Genomic DNA, 12,374 nt, shown 5'->3' on the forward strand with positions numbered 1-12,374 from the left:
AGTTTCTCACATCACAGTTAGTCTGGAAAACTTCTGAGTAGATAGTTACCTGTTTAGTTTGGGATCCTCAATGGTCACTACAGTTTCCTCTTCAAGCCCACTGACCCGACTCTTCCCATTTACACCATTCATTTCAATATCTTTTTCTTCTACCATCTCTTTGGCACCTACAAAATATAGGCAGCTTACTGAAACAGTACAAAGAACACTTCTCCAAACCCTGTAAACCAGGAAATCTAAAACTAAACTTATTTTGCACCATATCTCTTTTATCAGCCCATACGTGGGGCATAATCAAGCTCAATTAGCAAAGGACTCTGTAGTAGCCTAGCACTAAAACCACATTTAACACAACGACAATCAGATTATATATAAAACCTACATTTTTTTAATAATAATAAAGTAGGAGAAGGGAAAGGAGACTCTGATTGGTTGTCCAGAGTAACCCAGATTGTCTGAATGTCCTTAATACAAAGGTAGTGATAAATAGGGTCTGCCAATAAAGTTAGATAAAATTTTAGTCTGCTATGGAAATTCTTTAAAATTTTCCTTATTTCTTTAGCAAAAAAGCAAATCTTCCTCTTAGATTGGTAACCACTGATTCCAATGATAACTTTAGCTATCTACAAGCAGACGATGAGGGATTCTTCTCATGGACACCAACTGTTTCTTTCTTTCTATGGAGAAGTGGGCATAGGGTATTCACTTTAGTTATAGATAAGGGCTGAGATGGGTTCTTTTCATGGACACCAATAAATCCTTTAGCTATCCTTGGAGGGGGGGGCTCTCACTGTTCATCAATATAAACAGCCTTTCTCTCCATGACCCCCATGCTAAAGTTTTTAAGATATAGTAGTTTTTAAGGGCAACACTCTTGCCTTTGCAGCACTAGGGTACTGGCCAGGACAGTATTTGCAAGGAGTTTGCAGGTTCTCCCTGTGTTTGCGTGGGTTTTCTTCCGGGTACATGTACTATAGACCCTATACTGTAATATATATTTATGACTGGGGTAGAGACATTAGATTGTGAACCCCTTTGAGGGACAGTTAGTGACATGACTATGGACATTGAAAAGCACTGAGTAATATGTTGGCGCTATATAAATACTGTAAAATAATAATAATAATAATAATAAAAGGGGGTCACATCTTGGGACTTGAAAATGATTACAAAAGTTCCTTCAGGGTAAAAAGTTTTTTGAAAGGCTGATTTAGATGTTAGGTCAAATATTCAGTGCAATATTTTTACACATTTTGGGTGGTTAACAAATGAAATGAAATGAACAAAAAAGGGGAACAAAAGGGGTACGAAAAATGTGATTCTAAAAGACACTCCAACCAAAGGGTGAAGAACTTGGAAGCTATTCTTTGATGTAGTCCAAATGTGCCTCAACAGGAATGGCTGTATTATAAGAAACCCAACACAAAGTCGAATATAGTCATCAAAGTCAAAAGACATTTACTGACCTTGCATTATATAAGACAAAGCCACCTTTCAAATGTTTTCTGATTTTATCCTGAAACTTTTTTAGCCATGAGAATGATTAAAGCCAGTTTTGCTTCAAAATGTTAATGATAGAAGAAATTTGGGTTCATGGCTCTTTAAAAATATTGTCTGTATCACACTTTTTCTGCTCTCGGAGAACCGTTACACACACAACTTCTGCTACGAAACACAAATCTGTAACTGGAGTAGAATTACACACAGACACAGATTGTGCAATCCTACCTGAAATGCTCTTCAACAATGGCTTGATTCCAAATCTTCTCGTGCTACAATGAATCAGCTCATGGGTTATATACTCCAGATTTCTCTATGATGTCATGAATCCAGCTCCTCCTTACCTGGGGACGGGTTTATATTAATACCATATTTGAAAGGATCAAGCTCTGCCTTCTTCCTAAAGTACATTAGCCAGGAATTACGTCATGATATTCTCTGTATTTTGTAATGTTGATGGCTACAAATTACTGACGACATGTATAACAATTTTTTTTTGTGAAACCGAGTTTTTATTGAAATTTTTTCCATATACAACAAGAGAAATAAAACAAAGAAGAACATAGTTGTAAACATAGTATACAGGAGAAATATCAATACAATAGCAAAGCCATATAAGTAACATATAAATATGTATATATATACATATATATAAAAGAGCTCAAGAAAACAATGGTGGATTACGACCTAAACAATGCAGTCCTAAATAATAATCATGGCAAAACATAGGGATCCAGTATACAAAATATAACACAGTACCTAAACCAGAGGATAAAAAAAAGTAAAACTGAAAACATGACAAAAAAGTAATTAAAAAAGATAAAAGAAAAAAAAAGGGGGCGGGAAAGGGGGGTCTTTGAGGCGATTGGTAATAGGAGAGGGGAGGGTCAAATTAACCCATTACACCTGTAATTAGGCATAATAAACATCCCACATGTATGATAATTAACTTTAAAATACAACTAGCAGAGGACAATCAGGTTATCAGAGGACAAAATGGACCTACAAACAATTCAGACTGGTCTTTTGGCATCCTGATTGCTGGACTGTTCACATCTTTATTTATTTATTAACTCATTCACTTTCAAGTTATGTTTTTAAGTTCTAATTGAAAAAAGTTTGAAATGTTTGTTTGTTTTTAATACGGATATATACTAATGTACAATTTTAAAGCAAAGGTCCTCAAACTTTTTAAACAAAAAGCCAACTAACTGTCTGTTGAATGAGTGGACTGTGGCCAGTAGAGGTAAAAAAAAATCACATGGTTATTTGTAGGACGAATGGCCCAGGATCAGTAAAAAAAAAAAAAAGAAGAAAATGCTGTGGTAGTCGGCAGAAGAATTAAAATGCCGAAGCAGTCAGTGGGAGAAATATTGCCAAATCAGTGGTGTCACTGGGAATAGGAAGGCTCCTTTATGGTATTCATTGGTTACTTACCTTTACCACATCTGCTCTATGTGCCATATTGCTCCACTACAAACTGAACAGCATCACAGCTTAAAACACCCAGCCACCATCAGACAGAAGATTCTTTCACCTAACAGTAGTGACTACGGTTTATTGCTGGGTGCTGGAACTCTGCATTTACCCAGCACCCACTGGCACCCTGCAAACATTGGTTACAGTGAACAATAAAAAGGTCCTGTATGTATGGCATTTTATTCTAGGGGCTGGTAAATGGCAAATAGCAGGCTATTGTTTTATGTCCAATGTTTAAGAATTATTAATAGGAATAATTAATTATTTATTCAATAATGAACCTGGAGCTCCGCAGGTGCCATCAGATGGAAGGTCAAGCAGCCAAAGCTCAAGGAACCACCATACCAACCTCTGAAAGAACCTCATAGTTCCATACAATGCCTGGGCTATGAACATAACAGTATGAATATCACTGCTTTGAAATGCTAATAACTAGATTTTGTATATTTTGTACAAAGTAGATCTATATACTTTGAGGTTAATGAGAGGTTAATGTAAATGAAACCCTAGAGTTCAGCTTTAAAACGTCTAACAAGATATAAAGGAGCCTATAACAGTCCTTGTAACATGATGTTAATGTAACCGGCATCTCCTTGCTCAAGGAGAGGTTGTGAAATAGGTTAATATTTACAATAGATAAGGGCGCCAATCCTAAGCATATGAATGAGGTTACATGAAATTTTAATTATTCATAAAGTTGCTTTGTTCCCTCTCTGATACTCTAGAACGAGAAGAATGTACATTACACTGCATGACATCACTGGAGGCTGACCTCATTCCTGCACACTGCCGCTCTAATTTGTGATAGTTATAATAGCATTCCAAGGTCAAAGTCCTTCTGTTCTGGGCTGGATATGTCTGGACATGTTCATGTAATTGGGAAGTGTGTCACATTCTGCTTCTTCAGTGTTCTTTAACATTATGAAATCATTGAGTGATTTCCCTAATTTAGTCTTATTCTTCTCTTTTACACTTCCCTCTTAAGGACAAAATGGAATACAGGAAATTACCTTGGCCATTAACTTACATATAAAAGGTTGGCAAAAAAAAAATGGTTAATAACTCAATCATGCTAAAAACTCAAATACACTAGAATCAACCCTTTCAAAATTATTGAGATGGTATTTTTTTTCCTATTTAAATTGATTTTCTACTGGTTACCCCTCTCCCCAACATGATCCTAAGAAAAAGCTGGATGATTTCTAGAAGCACAGAATACAACTGGGTACTAAGGCTTTCAAGTAAAGATAACAGAGACTGCTGATCCAGGGAACATCCGATTGCCTCATGGAATTTTTTTTCCTGCTGAAACAAATTGTACCAGGGTTTTGTTTTCCTCTGGACCAACAATGTCTTATAGGGTTTTATATCTGGGATATGTTTATTTCCCTAGCGGTTGAAGATGATGGACTAATGTCTGTTTTCATTGTAACATACTATGTAACTACTATGTAGCTTCTGTGTATGCTCCGACCAAGAGATAACTTCCATATACCGTGGCACTGTCCTGTGCCCTTAACTTTAGGGTTCAAAGCATATAGATAAAAAGATGTACTTATAGGTAATCTCCTAATTTAGAAACCATAGAAAAAGAAAAGACAAAAACCAAAAGTCATCTTTAAATTTTAATGTAAGTTGGTAACATTTACCTTCATGGTAGCCTAACAAGTAATTTCATTGGCCTTGAAAAAGTATGCTGCTTGTTAAAGACAACACCTATTCATACTTAATCTGAGTAAGACAGATTTAACTTCACCACTTGTTCTTGACAATTCTAAAATTCTGGATTCAAGAGGCAATATATATTGAGATGGTAAATAGAAGTTTTACCACTTTCCCAGTCCATTGTGTGTATATATATATATATTAAAAATGAAAAATTATATTTTTAGTTACCGATTATAAAGAATAGATGTCCAAAAATTAAATTCCCTTTTTGTTAGCCTAGATTAAATGTGGTACAGACATCACCATAGTCAGATGTTTAAGGGGGGATGTCATGTGGCAGCATTTGTGGGGTTTTTTTGGAAAATGATTTATACACACACTCCCCATAGAATGATCTGATGCCTGTGTCATGAGGTGAACCTGGCTGGAGTAGTGAAAAACAGAAAGGAAACTCATATCTTCCCTTTTTATCTGATCACAATGACTAGAAGGGTTAGCATGACCTCTGTAATAGATTAGTTATAACAATGTATACAAATGATTTTCTTGGGACTAAAGCTGCGTACACACGTGCAATTTTTGTCGTTGGAAAGGATCTTTCACAATCCTCTCCAACGACAAAGGATGCGTGGACGATGCTGTACATACAGCACCGTTCTGCTCTATGGAGAAGGGAGGGGGAGAGCGACGGAGCGGCACCCTGCTGCGCGCTCTCCCCCTTCCCTTGCATTAGGATCGGTCGTCGTTCATCGTCCGTGGATCCGCCAGGACGGTCGTTCGGACGATGGACGACACCGACTGTATACACGCCAGATTTTTGGGCGAGAAAAATCTGACATGTGTACGCAGCTTAAGGACCCTTTCACAATTGCGGTTGCAAAATGAGTAGTAAGTTGTTCTCAGGCACATAGGAAACTGCTGCCATGACCCAGAAGCAGAAAACCTGTCCGCATGTTAACGCATTTGCACATGTTGCCTTTGTTTTAGCAGTGCAGTTCTACCTCTAAAGGAGGAAATACAATCACCTGGCCAGAAGCGACTGGACCGCCCCACAATCCAACTGCAAAAGTAAGAACTAAAAAAAACTAAAACGTGCAGAAAATGGTGAAAGTTTTGAAATTTTTCTTAGAATTGAAAGTGAGACCCTTCCCTTCTTTACCACGGCGGACTTAATGGGAAGCCCACATCCTGATATGGGATACTTAAGCCACATATCCTGGGAGGCTGAGCTATCCCAAGATTGGGCATGTACAGAGGGAGCTTTCCTCTTTTTTTTTTTTTTGAGTGTCACCCAATCTCGCACTTGCCCAGTATGAGACCTGGTGATGTAGGAAGAAGCCAGAGGAAGAATATGGCCATGCCTGGTGTTCATAAATGTCTATAAAGGTAATCATTTTTTTTCTGATAGCCCCTCTCTGATACCCACTATGGCCATGGGTAAGGCAACGGGTTCATTTTTTTTATTTGGCAGGAAATGCAGTTAAAGAAAAGATTCGGAAAGTTTTGAAAATTGCAGCTGTCTTGATATGTTGATCAACAACTTCAATACTTTCAGAGTCACTAACAGGCAGACAGGCCACTGGGTGGGACAAGGGGTCTTCTGTACCAAGCCCTAATCAAAAGAGCTTGACTTTTGTAATGGTGGAACCTTTAGACATGTGTGAGGGGAACCTATGTGTGTAAGGAGCCTAAACATTTCTGATAGCAGCCCTGCTAACATAGAACAGATCAGTTCCACATTACTAAAAGTCTATCAAATGCATCTTCCTATGAAGGGGTAAGCAACCATACTGCACAAGCCTAAAAATCAAAGCAAATTTGCCATTCTCATATACACTACACATCTGGAATCCACTAGTTTCTGGATTGACAGCACTGTTTCTGTTGTTGAAATCCTCCCAATGTGATCTGGAGTGTCTGGGTGAAAGTGTGTAAGACACAAATGATGGAGGATTTAGCACAGTCAGTGAAGGTAAAAGAAAGTTTTATAAAAACTTCTACATCACACAATAATTGGATTTGGTCCCTAAGGAGACTGCCATACAGAACACTTTAGTTATTCTTTAAGACACGATAGAACCAAACACTAAACAAGTCTTAAATGCTAGGAAATAAACTTTTTTTATTTAGTCTGCCATCAATAAAACTTCCAGAGTTAAAATGACATAAAAAACTAGAAAAAGAAAGCAGCATCAAAATAATCTTTCTTCTGGAATCAAATTATCAAGTAATCAAAACATTTATTAAATAAGAGGTATATTATATTCTCAGTGTACAAAATATATTGTCATAAAATGGCACCAGGGTTTACATATGTTCCTTTAGTTATCATAACAGGAAATGAAGCCAACAGACATTCTATTGAAACATTTTAACCATCTTAAAGGAGCGGAAAATCTTCATACAGAACAAATCTCTTGTTTATTAAACTCTTCTTCAGTTTATATACTCGGAACAAATCTGAAATGCTAATTTATTTGGACCTCCAGACAAACGATAGCACTCGGTGATAAACATACAGAATAAATAACTATTTACTAAATTTTATTTGGTGTCAGTGCTTTGTTTGGAATAAAAGTAATGCCCTTGATCTGTAACAACTACAGAAGTCTCACAGACAACTCTTTTGAATGGAGAAAATCATAGTAATAAGGTTTACATTTGACAAATGACAGAGAGTTCATGGTCCCTCTGCATAAGTGTGGAATGCAGGGAACTAACTGTACACAAAACAACCTTTATGCTGATGGGTACTATGCTGACAGTCATAAAGTCAAAGCCAATCTGACAAGTTACTGGCTGTCTCTTTATATAATTTAAAATCTAACATGTTTTTAAAAGTGCACTTTTAGGAGTAATAAAAAGTACTCAATGTCATATAATGCAATTTAAAATTACTGTGGAGACTCCTGTGAGTTGTTCAGGTGCTGAGAACTAATTTTTAAAGTTCAGTGCAGATACAATAAACTTATACAACTATAAATGGATATTATAAAGGTTTCCTGGAAGCTGCTGTTGTGTCTGAGGTTCTCTTTTATTCCAAAGTTGAACTACAAAATGATGATCCTTACAACAGATGTGTCCAGTGTTAGAGCAGCAAGGAGAGAGCTCTGTAGGTTTGGCAGGAGCATGGTCCATAGAGCTTGGCTTCCATGTCAGTAAACAGTAGTCATTCTATATCCTGATGTGTCAGGCTAGGTAACGTTGTCTCCACTCATGTGGATCCGAGCTGTATACTGACTAGTGAATGGTAAAATCCTTTTATCTGCAGCAGCTGTTGATGTGTTCCTTGTTCTACAACCTTTCCATTCTGGATGACAACAATTTTGTCTGCGTTCTGAATGGTGGAGAGTCGGTGTGCAATCACTATACAGGTACGGCCCTCCCGAGCTTTATCCAGAGCTTCCTGTACTACCTGGAAGACAGAAACGAACATACACTGTGTACTTTGCCATGGAAAATTAATACAGACTATCTTGTAGCATGATCACTGAAGCTAAAGGGAGGATATGAGCGGTCTATGGCACACTATTTCCCCAAGACAAAAAACCTTTCTACATGAAACAATAGTAAGTGGATCTAGGGGTGGATTGGAGTGCTCAGGTTTGGCAAGAGTTGTCGATTTCTATGTCAAAAGTATCCCTTAATACATCACTTATAGAGGCTAACTAACTATAAAGTGTTGATGCCGTGGTAATTGGTTTCGGTCAGAACTCATAAACTAAATGCAAATATTTTCCCCTTATGCTATAGAAGCTGCGGTCAGATTGGAACCCTGTACCATACTTGGTGGCGCTGCTCTTGAGTCCAGAGATTCTGGATTCATTTTTATAATGTCATATATACAGTCACACAAGTTATTCTCCCAAAATAAGTGGAAAGTGCCTTATTTTCACAGCTAGAGGAATAAGTTCCGAGACAGTCGATCAGACTGGTTAAATATATTCTGCTAGCAGCCCGCATAACAATTGCATGTTATTGGAAAGATTCCAATATTCCTCTTGATTTTACTAAACATAAAATTATTCAGATAATGATTAATAATAAATTGACATGTACCCTTAGGAACAACCTGAAGTTTTATTTGAATATGGAAATCTAGGCTAGTTTGAACAGTTAAGATATGATAATTATTTTTGATGACCCCCTTATACTATGTTCCCTTTCCCATTTTCTTGTTGTTTATTTTACTAATCTTTGTAATATATAACTGGAAATTAATAAACTTTTATGAAAACGAAAAAATACAAAATCATACAGACTCATGGTCCTATGCAGCTAATTTTACTATGGTTCCTTCACAAGTTTCTCGGGGTTCCTTGAGTATTAGACTGAGGGTAAGACTGATTCCCCCCCCCAATCATCCCTAGAAGCATAATTCTTCACTGCCCTCTACTGTAAGAGTTTAACTCTACACTGGCCAGCAATAGAAGGAAGCACTATAATGACCATTAAAAGACAAAGCACTTTTTTTCACCTATACCCATTTGAAAGAGGAATTTCTTCACTGATCACAAATCTGGGCGGGCATTTGATTTTTGAAGTAATATTAGGTAATAAACAAAACTCTTCAGACACCAAACAATATTTTTCTGGACCAGTCAGGAGTACTGCAAAAAAACTTTCTGCTTTACCTTTTCACTTTCAGTGTCCAGAGCAGACGTGGCCTCATCCAGCAGAAGGATTTTGGGTCTACGGATAAGGGCTCGAGCTATGGCGATTCTCTGCTTCTGTCCTCCAGACAGCTGTGTGCCCTTGTCTCCAACTCGAGTGTTGTATTTCTGTTAGAGAGACAGCACATTAGACATGTACTTCTGCAAAAAAATACAAGTGATTGGGTACATTTTTGCTAGTTAATTCAATATTTTAATAGGATGAATCTATGACATGCTTTTTAAAAATTATGAAGTCTTTTACAAAGAAAGTTAGGCTTACCTGTTCTATATCCTCCTTCCCAGCTCTATATAATCCAGGAATAATAAAAAAAAACTATAGAGTTAAAACTTACATCAGGTAGAGTCTCAATGAAGCTCTGGATATTGGCCTCCTTGGCTGCCTGTTCAATCTCTTCTTGTGTCACCTTTCGGCTGTTGTCTCCATAAGCAATGTTCTCTGCTATGCTGCAGTCAAACAACATGGGCTCCTGGGATACGATGCCCATCTGTGCCCGCAGCCACTGGATGTTCATAGTCCTCACATCAACACCATCTATGCACTACAAAGGACACACAATAAATGCTTTTAGACATCTGATAATGGCTTTAAAATTAAAGGCACCAGATACACTTAATGCTGCTGATATTGCACACTGCACCTCTTATGCACCAGTAATGCTAAGCGCTGCTAAGTATAAATATCAAAAAGGGGTACCGGACTTACTAAAGGCCTATTATCAATATGACATCTTACTGGGACCCCATCAATTTTTTTTGTTGATCAGGTGTCTAATGATCAAATCAAACTTAAAAGAATAAAGAGGTATCCTTAAAAGAACATGTTTTTTTTGGCATCCAGTAACTCTGGATGCCAAAAGTAGCTCTTCTGAAGTCAAGTAAGCTTTTTTTCTCACATTACATCCTTAGCAGTTAAATATTTGTTTTGATAAAGATGAGCCAATGTACGTAAAATGGGGCTCAACAAGGGCATGATGTAAGATAAAATTATATAAATGATACCAAGAAATAAATCACAACATATAGAGGTATTATAAGTCCTAGGAAAAGGTTTGAAATTTGGTTTAAAGGGAAGTGAATGTTTATGTAACAATGTGGGAGGCTTAATGGATTGATGAAAGGGAAAATTCCTTGCATCGAGAAAGGTCATATTTTGTGGTAAAAACTTGTTGTGGTTGTAAATACCATTAAAATGTGAGAAGATGCTATAGGTTCAGAGGGTTTATAGAAGTTAACACAAGTTTACTTTACTACTGTAAAGGTAGGAATTGGCTTATAGGTAATGTGTATTTTATAATATGCAACATGCTCTGTAAATTCTCTGTAAAGTCACTCTGTGCATTCTCTCTAGCTTCACTGTGTCTGTTTATAACTACACCCTACATTCTTAATGATATCTATTCTATAATCAATATATTTACCACTTCTCCAGTAAGCGGGTCATAGAATCTCTCCAAGAGTTGGACGGTGGTACTCTTCCCACAGCCACTGCTGCCCACTAGAGCCAAGGTTTGCCCTTTGGTCACACTGACATCCAGTCCTTGGAGCACAGGCACATCTGCTCGGGTTGGATAATTGAATTGGACTCCACGAAATAAGATATTTCCAGAACATTCTTGCTGTAGCCAATGAAAACATATTTTCATGTCAGCAAACTACTGAAATCGATAAGTGTATAACATGAAGCAAATAAAACAACACTACTGTGTACTGTTCTTTATCATTGACCTAAACCCATGGGAAGAATGTTACATTACTAGTGTTTCATATCTTTTATATATTTCTCCAAACCTTGTAAGTTTTTTTGGTGTTTAGCCTTTACTATTCTTACTGTTCTTTCAAGTTCCTGTCATTAAATCAAAATTATAAGTCCATAAAAGAGACCCTCATTTAATTCAGTTATGTAATTAATAAAAATAAAATAAAAAATTCAAATATAGTTAGTTCCAATACCTACAGTAGCTCTGTGGGAAATCTGAAAAAAATTGGACATAAGTCATTCGTCGCTACTCTATCACAGCAAAACCTGCAGGTTTTGGGCTTGTGTTGATGTCATGGGCTGCATAGTAACTGACTCATAAACATAAACTTAATTATAAAAATTCTGACTTACCAGAACTTGTCCTCCAGGGTTATAGCTGTCAATAAGAGGCTGTCTCTCCAGCAGGCCAAATATATGAGCAGCTGACATTTTGGCCTTGGCATAGTCTGGAGCAAAGGAGCTGGTCTGACCCAAAGCCATGGCTCCGAACACAATGGCAGAGAACACCCTGCAGAGAAGGGAACACAAATATATGTGAAGCACTGGGGAAATGGCACAAATAACTGAATCAGTCATACACATTTGAACCTTTATATTGTTTTCAGCATGTGCAGAGGATAAATGGCAGTAATAAATTACTATTTTGTGGCTGTCATTGGTAATGCATTGATTGTTCAGTAAAGGTAGAGTGAAGAATATATAACCTGGAGTAAGTATGCAGATCTGGAAAGTCAAATGAAACTCCTTATCTACATTTTGAATCTGTGATTTAAAGCCCCACTCTGGTCTGCTTTTACCCATACACGGGGGTCCCAACATTTTTAATTTGGCTTTTAGAAGTGTCCACTGGCTGCATCCTGAAGGTTTCTGGTGTAGCTATCACGTGGTCATGACACACTGACCTAGGCCATAGAAGTCAAATACTGGTCTCCATTACCAGTAATAGGAACTGCAGAGAGTCACAAGGTGTCAAGGTTTGTAAATAAAAAGGGGAGTTTGGTATGAACAAGTAGGATGGATTGGGAAGGGTGAATTTGCTTTATCTGAAATTAGGCTTTAAAACCAGAGCAGATAACTTTCTGCAACCAGTCTGTTTGCTTTACAAAAATCAGACTTGCAAATTATGTTTTGACTAACTGCTCTAGTTAATGCCATTTCACAAGCTGTATTAGTAGATAATCATTAACAATAATATTTAATAAGTATGTTTTTTATGTACAGAATCCAGTTGGGGGGTAAAGGGAAGCTAACACTGCTGGCAAGCTGAGGCTTTACAGAGAAACTGCAGGTTT

At 37.3% G+C, this 12,374-nt stretch overlaps 2 protein-coding genes across 2 annotated transcripts in view; both read right to left on the minus strand.

The window, feature by feature from the left end:
• LOC140332124 (ATP-dependent translocase ABCB1-like) overlaps positions 1-1,663 on the minus strand; it is a 30,561-nt gene extending 28,898 nt beyond the window's left edge. Inside the window, exons 1-2 of the mRNA XM_072413418.1 lie at positions 1,467-1,663; positions 50-167 (exon numbers count right to left, since the gene is read on the minus strand). Coding sequence (XP_072269519.1) covers positions 50-167; positions 1,467-1,473 — 125 coding nt within the window. The 5' untranslated portion in view covers positions 1,474-1,663. The remainder of the gene's footprint in view (positions 1-49; positions 168-1,466) is intronic.
• A 5,086-nt stretch (positions 1,664-6,749) lies between these two features.
• Positions 6,750-12,374, minus strand: part of ABCB1 (ATP binding cassette subfamily B member 1) — a 37,658-nt gene continuing 32,033 nt past the window's right edge. Inside the window, 5 exon segments of the mRNA XM_072412802.1 lie at positions 6,750-8,062; positions 9,282-9,428; positions 9,656-9,862; positions 10,742-10,939; positions 11,434-11,590. Coding sequence (XP_072268903.1) covers positions 7,862-8,062; positions 9,282-9,428; positions 9,656-9,862; positions 10,742-10,939; positions 11,434-11,590 — 910 coding nt within the window. The 3' untranslated portion in view covers positions 6,750-7,861.

Source organism: Pyxicephalus adspersus, chromosome 5 (assembly GCF_032062135.1).
Source record: "Pyxicephalus adspersus chromosome 5, UCB_Pads_2.0, whole genome shotgun sequence".
In the NCBI taxonomy this organism is placed as follows: Eukaryota; Metazoa; Chordata; class Amphibia; order Anura; family Pyxicephalidae; genus Pyxicephalus; species Pyxicephalus adspersus.